Below are 22,661 nucleotides of genomic sequence, written 5' to 3' on the forward strand. Positions count from 1 at the left end.
ATTTAGGTTAACTTCCACTTCGCTTTTGCTGTTATCTTCACTGTGGTAATGTGGGAGGGATGAATTGTTGGTCGAGCCCATGTTGTCATGTGGATCTCCTTCTATGAAGACAACGTCACGACTTATCTTAATTTTCTTGGTTACGATATCCAGCAATCGATAAGCTTTGCTGCCACTTTCATATCCCACAAATCTTGTTTCAGTTGCCTTTACATCCAGTTTCTTTCTTACTCCAAAAGGAACTCTTGTGTAAGCAATACATCCAAAACGGCGGAAGTACTCAATATTTGGCTTCTTACCTTGCCATTTCTCATATGGTGTGATTGGATCCTTTTTTGATGGTAATCTGTTCTGGATATGATTTGCCATCATGAATGCCTCACTCCAGTAGCATTTTCCTAATTCTGCATCATGCAGCATTGTTCTTACCATCTCACAAAGAGAGCGATTTTTCCGTTCTGCCTTGCCATTCTGTTGAGGGCAATCTGGTGCTGTGGTCTGAATTTTAATACCATGTTCTTTGAAAAATTTACGCAGGTCTTCATTCATGTACTCAGTTCCTCTATCAGATCGGAACTTTTTCACCTTGCATCCCATTTGTGTTTCAACATAATTTACATATTCCTTTATTTTTACATTAGCCTCGGTCTTGTGCTTCAACAGATAAACTTTGGTATAACCAGTATAATCATCTATAATCGTTATGTAATATCTATTTCCACCAGGGGTTCTCACTTGCATGGGTCCACACAAGTCACTGTGCAAGAGCTCAAGCTTTGTACTACTACTATTCATCGATTCTTTTGGAAATGGTTTCCGCGGCGTTTTATTTTTCATGCAACTTTCGCATCCCACAGTGCACTCGCACTCATTAATTTTCATACCCTCGACACTTTCGGCAGCCATATAACGCATTACAGATGGATCACGGTGGCCACACCTCAAGTGCCACAGATGTACGCACTGTTTCTTGGGCATGGATAATACTTGTAAAGCATTGTGTTGGCTCAACACAAATAGTGATCCCCGAAGCTCAGCCTTTGCATGTGTCTTGCCATCTCGTTTTATGTAGCACTGCATTGTTTTGCTGTCGAAATACACATCATAACCTCTTTGCATCATTTTTAAGACCGACAATAAATTCCCATTTAATTGTGGTACATATAACACATTATCTAATTTTAACTTGCCATTTGAACTATCTTCATTACAAACTAGTTCACCATGTCCAACTCCGCTTGCAGGCACTTCTCTTCCATCAGCCACACGAACAATTTCACGGTTGTTGTTGTTCAACTTTCTGAAGAAGTTCCTGTTGTTTGTCATGTCAGCTGTTGCTGCTGAATCAACATACCAATCCCTTGTAGTCTTCACAGCAAGGCATTGTTTCATACTTAATGGCATATTTTGTGCGCTCACACATGCAGAGTGGCATTCGTATGTTTCATCATTGTCCAACGGATCATACTCTTCCTGGACTTCAGTTAATTTTACTTTGTATTCTTTCTTTTTCTTTCCTCTGCCCAATTCAGGACAATCTCTTTTCAAATGGGGACCCCCACAATAGTAACATCCGGTTTTCTGTTTACGGACCATTGTTTTCAAAGCCGTGGCTTCATCCGTATTCATGGTATGTCCAATCGATCCTCTTGATTGCTTCTCATACTCTTCCATGATCTTAATCTTTACGAATCCAAGAGTGAGGTCCGTATCTGCTCTTGCCTCAAGGGCAGTCGTTAATGTATTATAACTATCAGGCAAACTTCCCAACATAAGAATTCCCATGAGTCTGTCACTCATTTGTTCTCCCGAAGCGGTTAACTCATCTACTAAATCCTCTATACTATTTAAATGTCTTTCCATATCCTGCCCCTCTTCATACTTTAAGTGAAATAATTTCTTATACAGACTTACTTTTTGTGTAAGTGTTGATCTTCGATGATGTTTTTCTAACGATTCCCACATTTCCTTTGAAGTTTTTGCCTTTTTGATGAGCTGTAATTGCGAATCTTCTACCATGAGTCCGATTTTACTTCTTGCTTTTCCATCTTTTAGTTTCCATTCATTCGTCTGTGGCTCAGGTGGTGGATTGCATACAACATCCCATAAGTCACTGTCAATAAGTAGCAGCTCCATTTTAAACCTCCAAGCCGGATAATTACTCCTGTTCAACTTCGTGATAACCGTTTTCACACTGTCGGCCATCTTGTCTTTGTTCTTGTACACGTACGCTAAATAAACCCGTTACGTAAAATAAAACTCTGTCTCACTATTCACTCAGTAAATACCTGTGTCTGGGCCCATAACCTGTTAAATTTATCACTGTTGCAAGTTATGTGTTCGCAGATAGTGAGCAGGATACCTTACAAATAAGTTTAAAAAATCGTACACGACTACGTTGGTCCGTTGCAAAGTTATACCAAACCGAACAGTGGCGGGCTCCCTAGAGGCGCCACATCATGGCCGTTTATTTATATAAGAAAAAATAATACAAAGGTTACATAATACAAATCATTGCTACACGCACAGGTAATGACAGGAAAGAAATTTAACAATATGATATTACTTTAAGGGTCTTTTTATTCTTAATGAATTTAATCATGTATAAGAACATCATTTATTATACAGTTAACATGTGCAATAGTTTTTTAAAAATGAAAATATGTATTATCATTAGAGTTACATTTTAATATGAATGATTTGTCGTACATTAAAGTTAAATTATAAAAGGTAACAGAAACAATTAATTTTGTAATACATGTTATTGTTTTAAACTTTCTTTAAAAAGTCTTTTAGAGATTTTGTTTTATAGTGGTTCTTTTCTTCTTTACTACAATATCCTGCAGCAATCTTGGCATTTTTTGTGGGCAGATTGCCCCAGATGTGTCCAACTCCTCCTTCACCATCCTCATTGTGGATCTGACCAAACCAGCAGTAGGGATGGAAAAAGGCTCTCTTAGTACCAGGAGGACAGAAAGAGTTATAAAAAGAAAGTCACTTCAGAATATATTGTGTGATTCAGTTATTTTTGAGTTAACATTTACCTTAACTAAGGATGTCATTAGATATGATATGAATGAGATTTGTCAGAAAAATTTATTATTGAAATTGATGTCTGTTTTGTAATATTTATGAATCTAACTTTGTATTTAAAAAATATTTTTGTAATTAGATTAACTTACCATTTGCTAAAACAATAACAATAAGACATAGTACATTGCCATTGTATAGAAAGTCATCTGAGAATTATACAATATAATTTTATTTAATAAGTGTATAGTTGTATGTAGCATATTAATTAATTTGGATGACAATTTGTAGAATTTACATAATTTGTAATATATAATTGTTATCATATTGTTATGGTTGATAGACAACAACATAACTAGTTGAAAACAACTAGAGCCAGACACTGCATTGTATAATAAAAACAATATTCACTACTATAGGTTAAATCTAGACTATAACTATGTCATATCTATGAATACAGGTTTACTACTAATACAGATTTACCTTATGCAAGATCTATGACATTAGCTCTGGGATGGGCTCACTTCATGAATAATGTGAGAAATGGACTACAAATAAAACAATTTAATGTGGTAACATCAACTTTTATACTTGGGAGTAAATCATTTGTTAAGTTTTCAGCAGTAAAAGTGAGCCTTCTCATGACCTTTCGACCTGCTATCTCGATTTCTCCAAGTCAATATATCCAGAAAATGCAAGTTTAGGCAGTCATTGCCAGTCCCTCAACGGAATATCATCCCTTATCTAGTGCCTAATTCAGTGCCAATGGATATACCTAGTTCTTGCAGATACTTCCTCATCTATGGGTACATATTTTGAAGATGAACTCTATCTCAGGGGACTAAGATACACTGCTACACCTCCCAGCAAAGAGCATCAGACTATTTTTGAACATCATCACCCTAAGATATTTATCACCATGCGAATCTCATGTAATCTCTCTCTCTCTCGTGACCACTTTTGTTTAAAAATCCCTTGAAGTCAAGGCATAACAAAACTGTAGTGAAATTGTAAAGTGTATCATGTTGTCTTTGAAATTAAATCATTATTAGTTGTTAACTTGGTATCCGAGTAATTCACTTCTGGTATGCTGTTCCTTAACCCATCTCCATTCTAGATACGATCGCCTGTGCATGTAGCTGCTTGCGTTTCCAAATCAATACGCTGTCTTGGCTTCTGCGTTAATCGGGACACGGTGGTGTTGGTCCTGACAAGGCACTAAAGAGGTGCCGACCTTCCAGTCACAATAATGAAGAATAGTTATACTTTGGGATGGCAGACAGAAGTCAGATGGTGAGTTCAGATTCTTTTCGAGGATTGGGAGACTAGCACTTCAGAGAAGAGAGCCCAAGGGACAGCCTATATATCTGATGCTAAGCTAGGATGAATGCTGCAGAGGTTCTCTTTTTAGGATTAGTATTTCAGTCCATTTTTGAAGGTTGGACCTATATCTAACCAATTTGATACTTTTCTCCATCTAGTTTTAGAGGTGAGGGTCAGCTGGGTGAATGATGATAATTTCCCTGTTTCCAAACTTACATAAAATTGCTCCTCCTTTGTCTTTTGATAAGGGATGCTTAGTTATCTTGGGATGATATACTCTATTTTCTTTGTCTTTACAAGTCCAGTTACAAAAACAATTTATTAGCTGAACTTACATTTTTTATCTTGTTCAAAGGCTATCCCCAGGTTTTTAAGATTAAACAGTAAAATGGAATGTATTATAAATGACTCAACTGACCAGATAACATGGATAACTCTTTATTAAACACAAACTGAACACTTGTACATCTCTCTGTCTCCCTGGAGCTACAACATGGCTGTTTGTTTTGCACACATCCCTTTCAACTCATGTTGACATCGCAGCACATATGCAGTTAAATTCAATGTTTAATTACAGTTTAAATCTCCACATATGTTATGTGGAACAAAAACAAATTTAAAATACATGCATCTTCAGTTAATTTGTTTTTGTAACTTGACTTAGGTGTTTTTGGAGTTGATTATGCTTTGTGCATCCATATTTTGCAGCAATTATTAAAACTAGCACTCACATTGGGTAAGAATGAAAAATGAAATAAAATAACAATAATAAATGCAAATTAAAATAGTAAAATCGACAAATATAGTAAAGGCATTTGTGTGATAATGGATTTGAAATATCAGTTTTCAGGGAATCTTTAATATTTTGTTGTATGCAGCGCCGGATTAAGCCTCTAGCGGGCCCTAGACAAAATTTAAATTGGGGCCCCATTTAAATAAGTTGCTTCTAAACAAATCTTATATAATGTGACATTAGTGTAGCTAGCATGGGTGACACCCGGTGCGGATATCGTGGTGTCACCCAGGAATATTTCTAGATGGTGCGAGAGATCTCGTGGCGGAGATTACTTCTGACGCACGGATGGCTGTTGACCTTTTTTTTTTTTAGGTAATGGCTACTGAAGCCGGGCCCCTCCGAATTACGGGCCCTAGACATTTGCCTACTTTGCCTATTCGATAATCCGGCCCTGGTTGTATGCACTTTCTTAATTACTCAGTTGGTGATAGCTTCAGAATATTTTTGGTGTTACATTAAAACACAGAACTTCCACTGTGTTTTTGATATATTCAATGATAATTTTAATAGGCTTGTTGTTTAATTTTGTATAAATCCTAATTTATACAAAATCTCTTCAAAATTTGAAATAGTAATACATGTTATTAAATAAATTATTGGAATGCAGCAAAAATTCAAGTGATAGTTGAAAAATAACAACATAAGATTGAATTATGAATATATCATTATTTTTTCTATGTATAATTAAAAATGTCTGTTCTTTGAGAAAACAAGCAGAAATGTATTGTGCAGAAATTCTAAATGTGTTTTCAAAAATACTAAATAGAAGATAAATGAGCATAATTTGATATTAATTTATTATTATAAGATTATTTTAAAAATTAGCTGGATTCAAATTTTAATTGGAGTCAAATAGTTTTTTAGCTTGGTATACATGTTTTCTTTGAAAGAAGATTCTATTCAAAGAAACAAGAAGATTAATAAATAAGAATCATTTAAAATATAAAAAATGTAAGTATGACATAGGATCATGTGATGATACATGCGAAATGATTTACAAGATACGATTTTATATACACTGGACGACAAAAAAAATAACACACCATGAAGGACTTGTTGGATTTGAATAAAAATTGGTATGTTGCATCATCATAGCTAGATATGTAAATGATTAGCTTTTGGGATCAGGTTCTTGTGTTGTATCGCCACCAGAGGGTAGAAAAGTGCTTCCTCTGTCTGGTATAAAGGTGTACACTGTGACGACTTGTGCATATGTCCTGCGCTTGTGTTGATGGTTGTGACTTTGTTGAGTGACAGACATGCCTCTATGACACATTCGACGGCCTTACACTCAGTTAAGTGAGTTTGAGAGAGGTCGCATCGTTGGATTGAGAGGAGGAGAATGGTCGTATCGCCGGATTGGCTGCCATCTGAACTATTCTGATGGAACTGTTAGGATGTGTTATGAGCAGTGGGGATGTAGGGGAACGCATGAATGGCAAACAGGCTCCGGACGCTATCGACAGACCACCAGGTGGGAGGATCATCTCATTGTACGTCAAGCACGGATAGCGCCTACAGCTTTGTCGTCTACCATTCATGCAGCAGTGGCACCTGCCTTACAAAACGTGTATCCAGCTGCACCATTTCCAGGCGCTTAGTAGAAGGCGGATTGGTCTCCCAACGGCCAGTATGTGTTCTACCATTAACAGCCACCCACCAACGCCTCCATCTGCAGTGCTGTCTTGCACGACAATCATGGACAGCTACCGACTGGCAGCATATTGTCTTCAGTGACGAATCCTGCTTTTGTTTGGGGCTCACGATGGCTGTGTTAGGGTATGGTGGCCCACTGGTCAAGGCGTCAACTCAGCCTATACTGTGGAGCGGCACACAGGCCCAACCCCTGGTGTTATGGTGTGGGGAGCCGTAACATACGACAGTAGGACACCTCTAGTTGTCATGCGTACTACCCTCACAGCCCAACGATATGTGCAATACAACCTCCGGCCACATGTGTTGCCCCTCATGGCAGGGCTTCCGACAGGCATATTCCAGCAGAATAATGCCCAGCCACACACTGCAGCGGTCTCCCAAGCATGCCTACATAACATTGCCACACTTCCTTGGCCTGCACGGTCTCCAGATTTATCATTAATCGAACATGTGTGGGACTACCTGGGACATCAGCTGTGACAGCCGCGGGATCTGACGCATCTTGAGTCCCAGTTGCATCACGTGTGGACAGATATGCCACAGAACATTATATGGAACCTTTATGCCTCCATGCCGGGGTGTATCACAGCTTATATCCGCACTAGAGGCGGCCCAACGGGATATTAGTGCCTGCACTGTATTGAACATTACTGCACAATAAAGTATGTTTTTGCTTTATGGTTGCAATCATATACCTGTCTAGCTATGACAATGTCACATACCAATTTTTGTTCAAATCCAACAAGTCCTTCCTGGTGCGTTATTTTTTTTGTCGTCCAGTGTAATAAATATCTTTATTTCACGTGAAGTAAAACAGGTCTTTTGGGATGCCAGCTATTCTCTGTCCCAGTACAAATGAATAATATGAGCTGTACTACAATTATTATAACAGGTTGTTACAAATTCTTAACTTACAACACACTTAATTCCCATTCTCGATATATTTGTAACACATATAATATAAACTATGACTACACACTTATAACTAACTACAACTAATTACAAGTAAGAGAGGAAGAAATAAAAATTCAGAAATGAATGATAGAATAGAGGATAGAGGAAAGGAGGTACCCAAATACTTGTGATGATCTCAGGGTGGTGGATCTACAGAATGTTTTAGTGTCTAGGAGTTGTTGGATAGTTCTTATCTTTTTCCAGTTCACTACGATGGTGATCGTGGTGCTCAGTAATCTTTCTCAATTGAATTTTTTTTTATTCTTTCATCCGACTTTGTCTTCACTCTGCACTGCCGAAATGCACCAGATAATTTTTTCTTCCATCTTGTCTCGTTGGAGTTCCGCCAAGAATGACTGTTGTTCATACACACAGCCCCAGGGCCACATTTGTATCTTTTGTTCCAAAGGGATTAGCCACCACCACCCAAGAAGAAAGGATTGAGAAGGAAATTTCTAGAATTCTAGAAGGGATAAACAGTAGACAAAGGAAAGAAAGGAAACTATACAAAATTAATATAAATTTATATATACAATATGGCAGAACACCACAATCATTTATATTTTGGATGATTCTTATCTGTTAAAATATCAACCACTCAATGCATGAATGAATGTTTAATTTTATCTATTATTTATATAGAATTAATTTTATTATTATTACAGAAATACTAGTGATTATTTCTGATTCAGATTTCACTTAAACATTAAAAAATAATAGATGTCTATTATTATTTATATATTAATATCTAAATATAGATCATAATATCTAATTTATTTACATATATATATTTTTTCTAATCTTTTTAAGATATTGATTCAGAAATAATTCCTGCAAGTGAAAAAGATCCTCTATCAGAAACCATTTGTCTTGATGATGACAACAATATGAATAACCTGATTAGTCCATCATCTGATTCAAGCACAGTCAAAGTTGATCAACATTTAAATATTGATCAGTATTCAAATATGAACAAATTTAACCCTTTTGAACAGAATAGTTCTAATTTTGATCGTATGTTGTCTTTAGAGAGACAACATAAGAAAGTTTATTCTGATGTTTCAAGGAAGGAATTGAATAAAAGCTTGGATTTTGGTGACAATCAGGGACTATCAAATACGTTTGATTGTTACCCAAATACTGTATATTCTTCAGAGGTAAGTTAGTTTATTAAAATAAAATTTATAGCTTTTGTTTCAATTCTGTGGCATAATTCACAGTTGTAGATTTTTATTAAAATGATTTTCTTATAGAATTCTGATTTATGTATGTAAAAACAAAATAAGATCAATTTTATGAATAAGAAGGATGTACAAATCATATATTTTTACTATATAGTTATTGTTGTGATGTAAAGATATATCATCTGTGAATATTATGATAACAAAATGCATCAATATTTTCAATTTCTAAGAAAAATTTAAATATTTTAATAAATTTTAATTAAAACTAATTTCTTTTTACATAATTAACAAAACTTTTATATTTGAGATATTTAATTTATATGAATGATAGATGCTGAGTTACAGATGCTGAGTAAGTAAATATATATGTTTTAAATATTTTAGAATTTTGTTATACCTCAAAAATTAATTGAAAAAGTTGAAGAACTATCAAGAAAATATATAAATACAATTCATAAGTACTCTACCTTATTTTCGTAAGTAAACAACTTCTCTTTTTATGCTCATTATTTTTGTAATATTAATAATTATAAATAAAAATATAGTATATTATTAACTTAGTTGATTTGTAATTTGTCATTTTTTTCTTGGAATTTATTTATTTCCAAATATGTATACAGTATTGTGAGGAAGTACTTGATCTTGGGAGTATTCTCCGTGCAGGAACAAAACAAAAAGAAACAGAAATAAATCACACACTCCATGACTCCAGTGCAAGGAACTTATAGTTTATTTTAGTCCTTCTAATCACTACTGTTGTTGTCGTAAGCACGTGGTGAGAGTCGAATTTTTTCACAAAGAGACAGGTATATAAAACAAATAAGACGTTGCTTTATTTTATTATTTGTGAACATATACAGGAAAGGTTCTTGTTGATTCCGACCTCCTGGTTCCTTACTTCCAACAAAAGAACAAAACAACACCTATTTCGGTTCACAGTCGAGCAAGAACGTTTGCGATACAAAAAGATACTTAATTTCTAACTTAAACCTACTTATATCTAAAAAGGAAAGGAAGAGAAAAAAAATAGATTAGAATGGAGAAACAGAAATATATTTTTCGGAAGGAATGGGTACTCGAGTTGGAGATCGAGGTGGCGGCTGCTGGATGACTTCGTCTTGGGATTCTTCCTCTTTTTTTTCGGGGACAGATCGCATGCGAGAATCGATACAAAAAAATGTCTTTTATCTTTGGCCTACCAATGTCCTTATTAACGCTACTTCTTTCATACGTGCTCTTCGTGACTCTTTCAGTCGAAGCAACACTGACCTGGAGACCTCTCTGACCGTCCTCCTCCTTCAAGGTCCAAAACCAAAAGTGGCTCACTCCTCTCTCACTTGCCCTCTGGGCTTTTTCTTAATCTTTGTCCCTAATTAGGTCACCGACCACCCACACTTGGAGGAAAGTTCCAGAAAGTATAGACAAAGGAATACAGAACAAAGAAAGAAGGAAGGATAGAAAAAACATATATATATATATATATATATATATATATTTTGTATATATATTATATTATATTATATTTTGTATATTTAATATATTTTGTATATTTTTTAGTTATATATATATAACTAAAAAATATACAAAATATATTGGTGTATCACCACACTGTCCCTCTGCTATAACAGACACAAAAGCAAAGGAATCCACAGTACTCAAACACTCTACAGTACTCAAACATAGTTCCAAGCATGCATTGACATTGACAAAGGTTCAACATGAGATAGAAAATTGTTTAAAGACCAATTGATATCTAATTCATGGAAAAAACTTCTTTCACAGTAAAAGTAATGTTTTTAATATTAAAGCACTTCAAACATTGTCCTATTGTAAGCATCTTGCCTCTAATAAATTAAATTATATAATTATCTCAAGTAACCAATTGGTAGAGACATACAAGGCTTATCAAAAAAAAACAATCTCACGACTCTATCGTCTACATGTCCTCACTTTCTTTCTTTCTTCCAAAAAAGTTCTTCTTCTTCCGTTGAGCATGCGCAATCTCCTTCTCTTCCTCCTTGATCCGGGTTTTTTTTCCATTGTCATCGAAAACGTGGCCCATCCTTTCTTTACCCTGCGGCCCACCCAAAGAACTGGTTACGCAATAGAACACGTGATCTTTGGACGACATATCTCCCCTCTTCCCATTAACTTTTACAACAGGAAGCTTTTACGCTATGAGAGCCTGTCCCTCCGTTACATTATGAACCACCCAAGGGGTTGGTTACGAGCCGGTTAGGCAACAGAACACGTGGTCTTCAGACCACAGTATCTTTAGAATATGTTTTGATAATTTATTCACTATTTTATTTATTAATAAGTTAATAAAATATTGGTAATATTGAACATCATATTATGAATATTATTTAATATATTTTGAAGGCTTTATAAATCTAATAATTTATTTATAAAAACGAAAACAATATTGAAAATTTTATTTTCTTCTCTTGTTTTATTGCTATGAATAGTAGTATTATGGATTGTACATTTAAAAAATTACCCACTTATCTACATACAGTGCAATATTTCATATTGGTTAGAATTTAAATATAGGACAGCATACATATGTTAAAGATGTGAGTTAAGAAAAACTGCAAGTTATGTCATACTGAAAGATAGCTTTCTTTTTAGAAGAAGAACATTATTATTGAATTGTTAAAAACATACATATAGTATATAAAATGTGTCTCAGAAGTAGTAGACAGTGTTTGAAATGCTCTACAGTACTCAAACATAGTTCCAAGCATGCATTGACAAAGGTTCAACATGAGATAGAAAATTGCTTAAAGACTAATTGATATCTAATTCATGGAAAAAACTTCTTTCACAGTAAAAGTAATGTTTTTATATTAAAGCACTTCAAACATTATCCTATTTTCCTGATATGATCTCAATCACCTGGCTCCATTACAGTTTGATAAGCCTTGTATGTCTCTACCAATTGGTTATTTGAGATAATTATTTAATTGTCTTACTACTACTGACACTCTGTACAATATACATGTATTTATATAAAAGTGTTATTTTTTTTATTACTTTCTTCATTAATAATAATTTTTTGACATTTCAAAGTATTATAATAAAAATCTCACTATATTGTTTTTTTCTTAAAATATAATTTTTATAGTAAACAAACTCCAATTTTTCTAATAAAACCCACATTCTGCTTTACTGGAGTGCATACATTTAAATTAATAATTGTTTCTCAAGCACTTTTGGATAACTGTAACAAATTCTGTACAAAATCACAAGTAGCTATTCATTGAATTGAATCGTTGCTAAAATTTTGGACAGAAATGCTCCAATAAAATAGAATTTAGGTTTTAACATAGTTTTTCCCTTACATAAATGAAAAGTAATCAAAAGATGTAATATACATTTAAACTATCTTTTAAATAAATAAATAAAGTTCAAGTCTTGCATCCATTTTTAATACTTAAAGTTTTAAAGGAATTGTTAATCATTTCTTTAAGTTTAGAATCTTTCTTTATCAAATATTTTGATAAATTATTATGAATGTTTATTTATTATTTTCTCTTTAAGTTTTTGATTTTACAGTATATTAAGATCTTTTACAATTTCTGAATATGAATGTAATTGATATTTACTTTGTCAATATTTTAAAATTACTAATAACAAGATATGTATTTTAATAGGAAGGAATTGATTTCATGTATTCAAAACTTAAGAACTCAAATTGTTGAAATAGAAGATGATTTTTCTAAAATGCATTTAACAAGTGTTTTATCTGTTAAACAATGCAGATTACAAAGACTTTCATTTCGTGAAAAGTTAGTTAAACTTTCATATATTCAATATAATCATTTCTTAAAGTTTAATTTCATTAATTTTAATATGTTTGCATTACAGTAGTTATGTTGATCACAAGATTACTATATGATTGTTGAACTAAAAATTTGGCATTATTCATTGATAATTAATACAACAAATTTTTTTTTAATATAAAAAATTTATTCAAATATATTTTAATTTTATATATTTATAATTAATATTTAAAAGATATGAAAAAATAATTTATACAAAAAATTTTTAATTACAGTTTACAGTTGTTTATTTTGAAAAAATTTTAATTGATTATCTTAATATTTATCACTAATTTATTATTAAGAAAATTCATTTCAAGTCTAATATTCTTGTATGTAATTTAAAATTGACCTAACAGTAATATTAATATCATAAATTGTATAATTTTTTATAGAATTTAAAATTTAACTTTTAATTCATTATTTAATAACACTATAGAAGAAAAAAGTTCTGTTCCACCCATCAAGAAATCAATACATCCATGAAAGTAGAGGCCAAATGTAGTCTGAAACTGTGCTTTGTTTGGCAAAATCGAGTTCTATGCATTTTTAATACACATTTTTATGACATAGTTAGGTGCTACTGTAGCTACAACATGAAGTGAAGTATAGCAACCATCTGAAATATTGTATATTTATATGTAAAATTGGTTGCTGACTTTGATGAAAATAATAAAAATGAGATGGTTTAAAGTGAATACAATGATTAAAACACTCATTTTAAGATGTAAAACTCAAATTTCTCATTTTAATTGTTTTTAAGCTTTTATTTTGTATATTAAAGGATAAAACGTAAAAATTAATTTTACAGATGAATTAATTTGAATTTTATTGAATAAATTCATCAGTTTTTCAATAAATTCAATGTTTATAGGGTTTCCTGATTCCATATTCACAGACATTTTTATTCTTATTGTAGTCTTAACTGTTGGTGAGATCAGATTGCAGCAACTTTGACATGCAGTTTTTGGTTTTTATTAAAAACTGTACATTTCCAAGATAAGAAAGTATTTTATAAGTATGTAAGATAAGAGATTTTGCAAACAAAGAGAACATCTATGCAGGTCAACAAAGAAAGAGTAAATTACCATATGTAATTATCTCTTCTGGCAAGCCAAAAACATTCAAGAGCAGGGTAAACAACACATTTTGTTTAAAGGAATATAAGAAGTTGAAGTCCAATTATTATTTTATGTTTTTGGCATTATTTTTAGTTATTATTATTTTCTTTTTGGGGACACTTTGTTTTTAAGGGTGGAAAACTCCAAAAACCCCAAAAATAAACTAAAGTCAAAATTACAAATGAATGTTCACTTTCATATATGATTAATCTCATAATGCTCAAATATGTAAATAGGAGAGTGGAGAGTGCAACGTTACATTTTGTAAGTCAGATAAAAGATGAAGATACCCATTCAATGGCAAGGTGTAGCTCCCAAAAGCGATATTGAGAGTGTGTTAACGCGATTGGACCTTTGGACCAAATTGTCTAGCATCAGTTTTGGTGACAGCTAAGTGCTTAACTCGTAAAAAAGATGTATTCTTTGTTTTTGAATTTAGTTGGTACTGGTTGAGATTTAATTAGCTGTACATCCTGAGTTGGGGAAAAAAATTTTTTTTTTTCTTTTTTTCTTGTACATAATTGATTTGACTTGTTGTTTTGAATATTTAAAATATTTATTACTGTGATAGTCACGTGAGTGTACAATAGTCCACGAGAGGCAGTACAAAATGCAAATAACAACAATTATTTGCTTTTTGATTAGCAATATACAGGATTCTTTCAGATTCCAACTCTCAATGTTATACAACTCTTAGTCAACTCTTAATGTTATACAATATCCCAAACTGGGGCAAGGAATCAAACGAATACAGAATAAAAGAATGCACTCGTGACAAATAAGAAAAGATGGACTTGTAATCTTATGAATAACTTACACTAAATTATAAACTAAAAAGGAAAGGAAGAACAACAAGAAGTTTTAGTATGATAGAGGAGGTTATAAGGAATACCCCAGGTTCTCTGTTTGGTATTGATGCTCTTCTTGTGGGGAACCACTCTAAAACATTTCTTGCTGATTTTTTTCGGATCTCCTCGAAGATTCTCCGAGGGACTTGTCTCTCTCTCTCTTTACATTAGCAGGGTCCTTTCTCTTTCTGCAGGCCACCTTTGTCTCCCTTTGTCCTTCTAGACGAAGAGCAGGAGTATAACTTTTGCACATCTACCTTCATCAAGAGTCCGACCCAAAAATGAACCTTCTTGTCATTCTAGTAGCCTCAGGGCCTTCACTTCCCTTTGTTAACCTGGTTTGTGGAAAGGGTTACCCCACCCACAGGAAGGAATGTTAATAGAAAACTTGAAAAAATAAAAGAAAGAACAAAGAGGAAAGAAAACTTATAACTAAACTTATATCTAATATATATTTTGTGTAACATCACTTTTTCAGACTTAGTTTTGATTGTTTGGTACATTACAGGATAAATGCAACATCTGCATTTTTCTGGCATGCAAAGATGTCAGATGTAGGACAAAAGCAAGATAAAATATACAGTAGGCTAAGTTTCATAGAGTGACATTTTTATTTTGTTTTTAGTTGCAGTTTAACCAGCATGCCAGTCGTTAATTTATGAAAATATGGTATAAGAGAAGTATTAAGTGCCACTTACAAGTGTTTTAACTGATGAAAAATACATACTTATAAATAAATTTCTAGATTGGTTGCAATATTGGAAAAACTATAAATTCTTGTAAAGAAATGTTAACAAAAGAAATATACAAGTTTTCAAGTTTAACAAATATGCCATTTTAGAAATGTTGAGATACTGCATTGAAGAAATAAAATTTAAGCATTTTCTGACAGGCAAAGTGCAAACTGATGCATTAGATTGTTTTGAGAGATATCATTGATCGACTAGTTTACAATATGCTGTCACAGACCATACAATACTTGTACCTGTACCAAAAATAGACCTATTTCAAGGGGTGGACCTTGCCTTGAAATAGATCTATTTTTGGTATACTTGAAATATATAAAATATTTGTAGCCTGTCAACTTGTGAGTTATTTATTTTTTGATTAGCAATATACAGGATTCTTTCAGATTCCAACTCTTGTTTCAGTGATAGCACTTTGCACTTTGAAAGTGATAGCACTTCGTTGCTATCACTTTCAGATTCCAACTAATGTTATACAGTATCCCAAACTGGGGCAAGGAATCTGTCCCAACAATCTAAAATTTTTGGCACATTGCTTAAATTATAATTTTGATTTTTTACCATATAAAATAATTTGAGAAACTGATAAGGATGATCAGGGCCGGATTTACATAAGGGCATTTGGGGCCTGTGCCCAGGCCCTCCACAAAATAGGGGCCCCCACAAAACAAAAAAAAATTATGTTTAAACATAATTTTTTTTCTATTACCGCGACAGCCTAGTGTGGCCTAATCATGAGGGCAACAGGCAGAGAAAACCAAACCTGAGAAAAAACCTATGAAACATCAGAAAATTTCGGGAAAAAATTTCACATAGGTATTTTTCAGTTAAATTAAAATAATTAGTTTTACGCTATAAAATATATGTATGTTTACAATAACCTTATTTTTAAATGAAATTTACAACTTCCTAGTTTAAATCTAATTGAAAGTACAGTATTTTGTGTAAACTTTCTAAATCATCAAATTTGCCTACTATTAAAGGGGGACCCCCACCAAATTTGGGCCCAGGGCCCCTGGATTGGTAAATCCGGCCCTGAGGATGATGCTATAAAATGTATTCTTATGCACCAATTTACTTCTAAGTTACTCTTTTTTCAAATATGTTTAAATAAATTTTTTTTCAATGTATTTATTATGGAATAATTTAATACAGGTCTAACTTTTAAATTCTAATGAAATTCTATAGTTAATCATTTTTTTAGGTCAGTTTGTTTCACTTATAGCTATTCACTTGTTTGGTTATCAGCTTAGTGTACATAATATGTTCACTATATTTATTAATGCTTCTTTTCCAGAGAGTAGCTTTCTTTATTAAAAATTATTATAATCTATGTTCATGTTTGTCATGATTGTCTATTATGATATTTATGTTTCTAAAATATACAGAAATACTTTAATAAGTTTATAGTAATTTTATTTTAAATTTATATTTTAATAGATTAAAACAATTTGAACAAGCAATATTCATGTTTCAAGAAACAGAAGCAGTTCTAGAAGCTAGGTTAATTAGAATTCAAGTAAGTGAATTTAAATATTTTTCAATAATATGTTTACCAAAAATTTCAAATAATTTGCAGAAATTAATATTATTTAATATTTAGTTTTTTTACATTTTTAACCCAGTAATATAAGTAATTCATTATCTTGTTTTCTTTGATTTCTCCATGAAATTAATAAATGAAATCTTATTAAACATAACAGTCTTCTATTTTTTTCTACAAAATATTTCACTGAAAATTGTTATTTAAAGGACTAGATGTGTTCTTGTCTTAATTGACATTTTCCATGCCTCATGAGTTTTTGATTTTTTTTTTATATGGAAAGTACTGATCCAAGATTTGAATGTGATATATTAGTGAATTTAGAATTTAAAGAAAATTAAAAATATGCACTTTGTTGCTATCACTTTCATATAATCTGGAAGTTATATTTATATTATATAAATAAATGTTAATGTATTTTTATGTTTAGTTTACCTATGTAAAATATCATTGTGATACTTTATTGGTTAAAATAACTTTGTTTGCTATCTAAAATTTATTGTCTATTTTGACATCAACTGTAAATGAATAAAAATGTTCCAATTTTTGCAAGTTATTTTATTTTAATACCTGCGGCAGGACTTGGTGAAGGTCGAAAACATTTGGAAACTATGTTAAAGTTCAAAAGGTTTTGTTTGTGATCATTTATTGATACTCAATTTTTTTATTTATATATATAAAGTCATTGAAACAAAAAGTTGCACCAAATATGCTGTTTTATTTTTTTTTTTTATAAAGAATGTCATTGCTATACACAAGTTAAAAATTTTTTCATTTCAAGTAATATTTATGGAATTATATGTCATTGGCATTTTTTGCCACATTGCCATACTTTTCCTCTGTTATTTATAACAGCCAGAAAAGTAATTAAAAAAAAAAAAGGTTGTTTAGCATAAAAAGAGTTATTTCACATTAAAAGAGACTACGAACAATGAAAATTAAGTGTCCATTATCAAACTCTATTAATCATGTTGAAACAATGAATGTAATCAATCCCCTCTCATCTTTCTTTCTTTGATCAATTCCAGATTACCTCTGTATTTTATTGTCTATTTTGACATCAACTGTAAATGAATAAAAATATGACATTCAGTGACAGTTTAAGGGTCCACTCAAAATGGGAAATGAATTGACTGTCCACAATAAAGGTTTGTAGGATGTGTCCAAGTAAATATCTTTGGAAAATTTGAGTCAAATAGAAAAAAAAACTAAATAATTACAGCATCCAAATCTCCAGACAAGTCTCTGTCCATGAAACTTCCAGGACCTAACGCACAGAGTTTAAATTACAGTAGACCCCCCCATAACACGGTAGATATGTTCCGTGTTATATGAATCCATGTTGTACGAGTCACTTAAATACATGTGCCAATCACAGCCCAGCACTTGTGCAGTTTAGGGGCTACGGCTATTTGAAAGGTTTTCTTCCATAAAATTAATCGATTCTAGACTAATTTGACTCGACATTTCCAAATCACGTATAATGTTTTGGGAATAATCCATATAAACTATGCTATAAACAAAAAATTGTAGGATTACTTACCGAGTGTGCACTGTTCGACAATGCCATTGCTTAAGTTTGTTTTCGTTGTGGAGTGGCTTGTTGAATGGCGGGCGCGTGTTTCCTGATAAGTCATTTTTCTGCGAAAAATTCGCTGAACTTTGGAAACATCGTTAATATAAATATAATTTTTATTATCATTAAATAATAAATGGTTTTTTAGTAGGTCCGCTGCTCGTTTAAACTGAACGGTTTGTACAATATCCGCTATTGGTCTAGACTTGACCAATCCTGTCGCGACACAAGTCGGCAATGATGTTTTACTGTGTTATATGTGTGTCTTTTAGTGTGTTATACGAACACGATTGCAATTTTTTCGTTGTGTTATATGAATCCGTGTTATATGAACCCGTGTTCTAGGGGGTCTACTGTATTGAAATGTTTACCTTTTATTGAAATAAATGACTTTACACGTGGACTTCATGCGAAAACGACATGAGTGACTTGCGTGCATTCGTTTACAAGAAAAAACGTTTACTTTTCTGCTGCACAACAATGGGTGCCTTGTCATATTTTTTCTTTTTATTGTAACACTTCCTCCGAAAGAAAAAATAAGATTTGCTTAATGATTACATGTTTACAACCTCCATATACACACATAAAAGAAAGACATTGGCTGTACACTAGGTGTTTAGCCGGCAGAAAGAGGGTAAGGGAAAGGGGAGGGAAGGAGGGAGAGGAGGTAGACAGTACAGAAAGGTAGGATCTTTCTGAACAGTGTACGCATGGCTACTGTACCTCTATGTTTGATGTTGGCTTGCAGTTTTTAGGCTGCAAGGCCGTAGTCCCCCCAAAGGGTCTAAAAGAAAACCTTAATGTAGCAAACACCAATAATTGAGTGCCATCACAAATAGCTAAGTGGTTAGTGCCAAGTGGCTGTTACTAGGAAGATTTTTATCTACTTAATACTAATAAAACTGAATGCAAGCAAGAATCTTAATACTACTTAACAGCTAGACAGCAGTGCAAAAAACAAATGAACACAATGACAAACTAGACAAGACAAACGAGCAAGACCCCAAATTCTTTTTTTATTTTATTTATTATTTTATTTGTGTATTTATTTTATTTTTTTTAAACATTAACTTACTCACTAAACTAAACTAACCTACCATAATCTAGGATAAACCTAACCAGATGACTAAAGCTAACAAACTCTAATCTAATTTAACCTAACTTAACTTAACAGTCTCTAATCTAACTTACAATTAGGACTAACTTAAACTAACCAAATGTAGACTGAAAAGAAGATGGAAAATAAGAATTAAAATACAAAGTTGAAAGGCAGCTATATACCGACAGTTGAAACATAGCAAGGGAAAGCTATTTGCCATCCGTGCCCCTGGAGTGAGTGCTCTCAAGAGCCCCACTAATGTATATGAATGTGAGTAGATGACGGAACATTGTATGCATGTGAATGAGTTGGTGCGGGGTTGCAAGGCCAGTTGTACCCTTCAAGAATAGCAGCTCTCATTAAACTATCCCTAATGTGATTGTACCTATTGCAGGAAAAAACTAAGTAAAGTGTTTGGTCCTCCTGAATACCACAGTCGCATTGTGGATTGTCTCCAAGGTTAAATCTATGCAAGTATTGCTTAAAGTTGCCATGTCTTGTAAGTAGCTGAGTGAGGGTGTAACTAGGGTAAAAGTGGCAGTAGTGTCAACCTTGGGGATGAAAGTGTAGGTGAGCCTACCAGTGGTGTCATGGTCCCAGCTGTCTTGCCAGAGAATGAAGATTTGCTTCTTGACATGATTATTGATGTACAGGGTACAAGATAGGAATGAAACTGAAAGTACTAGTGACTGAAGACTTTGCAGCTTGTTTGGCAAGATGGTCAGCAGTTCGTTGCCAAGAACTGCTGACTGTACAACCTCCATATACCAATCTTTTTTCTTAGCAAATCAAATTGAACAGGTTCAAGTGGCTTTGTCAACAGATCATCTAACTGGTTCTTTCTGTTGATGTGTTCCAATTTGAGTTCACCATTTAAAAATCTTTCACATACACAAAAATGTCGAACCTCGATATGTTTGGACTGTTGATGAAATTCCGGATTCTTTGCTAGGTTTATGGCACTTGCATTATTAATATAAAGCATTGGAGACTGCTCTGCTCTGGTATTTCAATCAATTCAGACAATAGATGTTGTAGCTAAATTAATTCTTTTGCTTCTTCACTTGCTGAAATAATCTCTGCTTCAATTGTGGAAGTTGCCACTACTTTTTGTAATTGGCTAGTCCATGATATAGCTCCACCCGAGAATTTCGCAATGATTCCAGTTGTTGAATGTCTTGTCTTCTTGTCACCAGCAAAGTCAGAATCACTGTAGACTTTCAGTTCTTCTTCTTTATTATAAATGATGCCCCAGTTCATAGTACCTTTCAAGTACTAAAATATACTTCTTACTCATTTCAATTTTGAACAGTTGGTTTCTCTGTAGCTCAAGCAGCCTTATTCACTGCAAAAGCGATATTTGGATGAGATGCTGTTGCAACATACATGAGACAGCCCATTGCCTCACAATAGGGTATATCAGACAACACTGCCTCATCGAGATCACTTTCTTCACAACCAGTGGGTTGAGACTGCATTTGATTCAGCCATTTGGAATTTTTTTAATATTCTTTTTGTGTAATTTTCTTGACTTACTGTAATTGATCCATCTTCATATTGTTTATTTTCATTCCAAGAAAATTGTTGAGAGACCTTGTCATCAATTTTTGTTGCTTGTCATCAAATTTTGTTGCAGAATTGTGATGTAGAGTCTATTTTTTATTCTGGCTTCTATAAAAAAGACAAGGATCTGCAATACTGTTTTGAAAACTTGCTTTCATAAATCTGATGCATTGTTTATTCCAGCAACATAGTGCTTGCTTAAGCCCATACAGACTTTTTTCAGGAGACATACCCGACTGGCACCATTGTCGAAACCTTCTGGTTGTTCCAAATACACTTTCTCTTCAAGTATGCCATTCAGGAAAGGAACTGTTCCAATTGCATATTCTTTGCAGCTGTTACTGCTAACAAGGTCCAAGTGGTATCATAATGTACAACAGGACTAAATGCTTCCTCATAGTCAATTCCTAGCTTTTGGACATAACCTTTTGCAACTAATGAGCTTTGAAGCGAATGTTTCCATCACTTTTAGTATTCTTGCACAGAAGCCAATGATTTTTCAAAACTTGTGCATCCTTCGGACGTTTGACTAACCTTCATGTATCGTTTTGTTTTAGAGATTCCATTTTTTCGTGAATGGCTTGCATTCATAGCTCTCTTTCATTTGATTGCAATAAAAGGCAAAATACATATGGATTCTGAAAAAAAGGTAAAATAAATGTTTATTTCTTGATTGTTAGTAAGTCTGTCGTAAATCTCTCAAAGTTGAATAGAATGAGTGTTTTATTTACTTGTTAAATTGTTGTAAAAATGGTGTATTTTTAGAATTATACTTCTTGATGTATATATACAACCAACCCCATTGTTTTAAATTTAATTTTTTATATATGTTTTAGGTATAAACATGGTTACTTTTTGACATAATAACCATGAAGATTGAGGCATTTGTCATATCTGTGGATGAGCTTTTCTATCCCCTCTTCATAGAATGTTGCTGCCAGTGAATTAAGATGCCCTTAACAACGTTGTTTTGAAGATCATCATTAGTCTCAAATCTCTGCCCTTCTAGCCATGTTTTCAGTTCAGGAAAGAGGTGGAAGTCTTCACACATTAAAAAGTTCCAAGCTGAGTGGAAGTCTGAAAGATGGAAATCTTCACTACTTTTAAACACCCAGCATACAGCCTTGATTTAGCGCTGAGCAACTTCCACCTCTTTCCGGAACAGAAAAAGTGGCTAGGAGGACAGAGGTTCAAGACTAATGACGATCTTCAAAACGATGTTAGGGCCCATCTCAATTCACTGGCAGCAACATTCTGTGAAGAGGGGAGGGAAAGGCTCATCCACAGTTATGATAAATGCCTCACTCTTCATGGTGATTATGTTGAAAAGTAATTATGTTTGTACCTAACTTTTGGTAATAAATTCATTTTGTTATTTACATTTGTCTTTTTTTATGG

General features: G+C 33.1%; 1 protein-coding gene across 1 annotated transcript in view; it reads left to right on the forward strand.

The window, feature by feature from the left end:
- Nucleotides 1–22,661, forward strand: part of LOC136989662 (putative leucine-rich repeat-containing protein DDB_G0290503) — a 103,445-nt gene that overhangs the window by 72,123 nt on the left and 8,661 nt on the right. The window contains exons 17-20 of the mRNA XM_067287885.1: nucleotides 8,570–8,916; nucleotides 9,328–9,419; nucleotides 12,600–12,734; nucleotides 16,923–17,001. Coding sequence (XP_067143986.1) covers nucleotides 8,570–8,916; nucleotides 9,328–9,419; nucleotides 12,600–12,734; nucleotides 16,923–17,001 — 653 coding nt within the window. The remainder of the gene's footprint in view (nucleotides 1–8,569; nucleotides 8,917–9,327; nucleotides 9,420–12,599; nucleotides 12,735–16,922; nucleotides 17,002–22,661) is intronic.

Source organism: Centruroides vittatus, unplaced genomic scaffold, assembly GCF_030686945.1.
Source record: "Centruroides vittatus isolate TY-2023 unplaced genomic scaffold, ASM3068694v2 scaffold_752, whole genome shotgun sequence".
NCBI classification, from domain to species: domain Eukaryota; kingdom Metazoa; phylum Arthropoda; class Arachnida; order Scorpiones; family Buthidae; genus Centruroides; species Centruroides vittatus.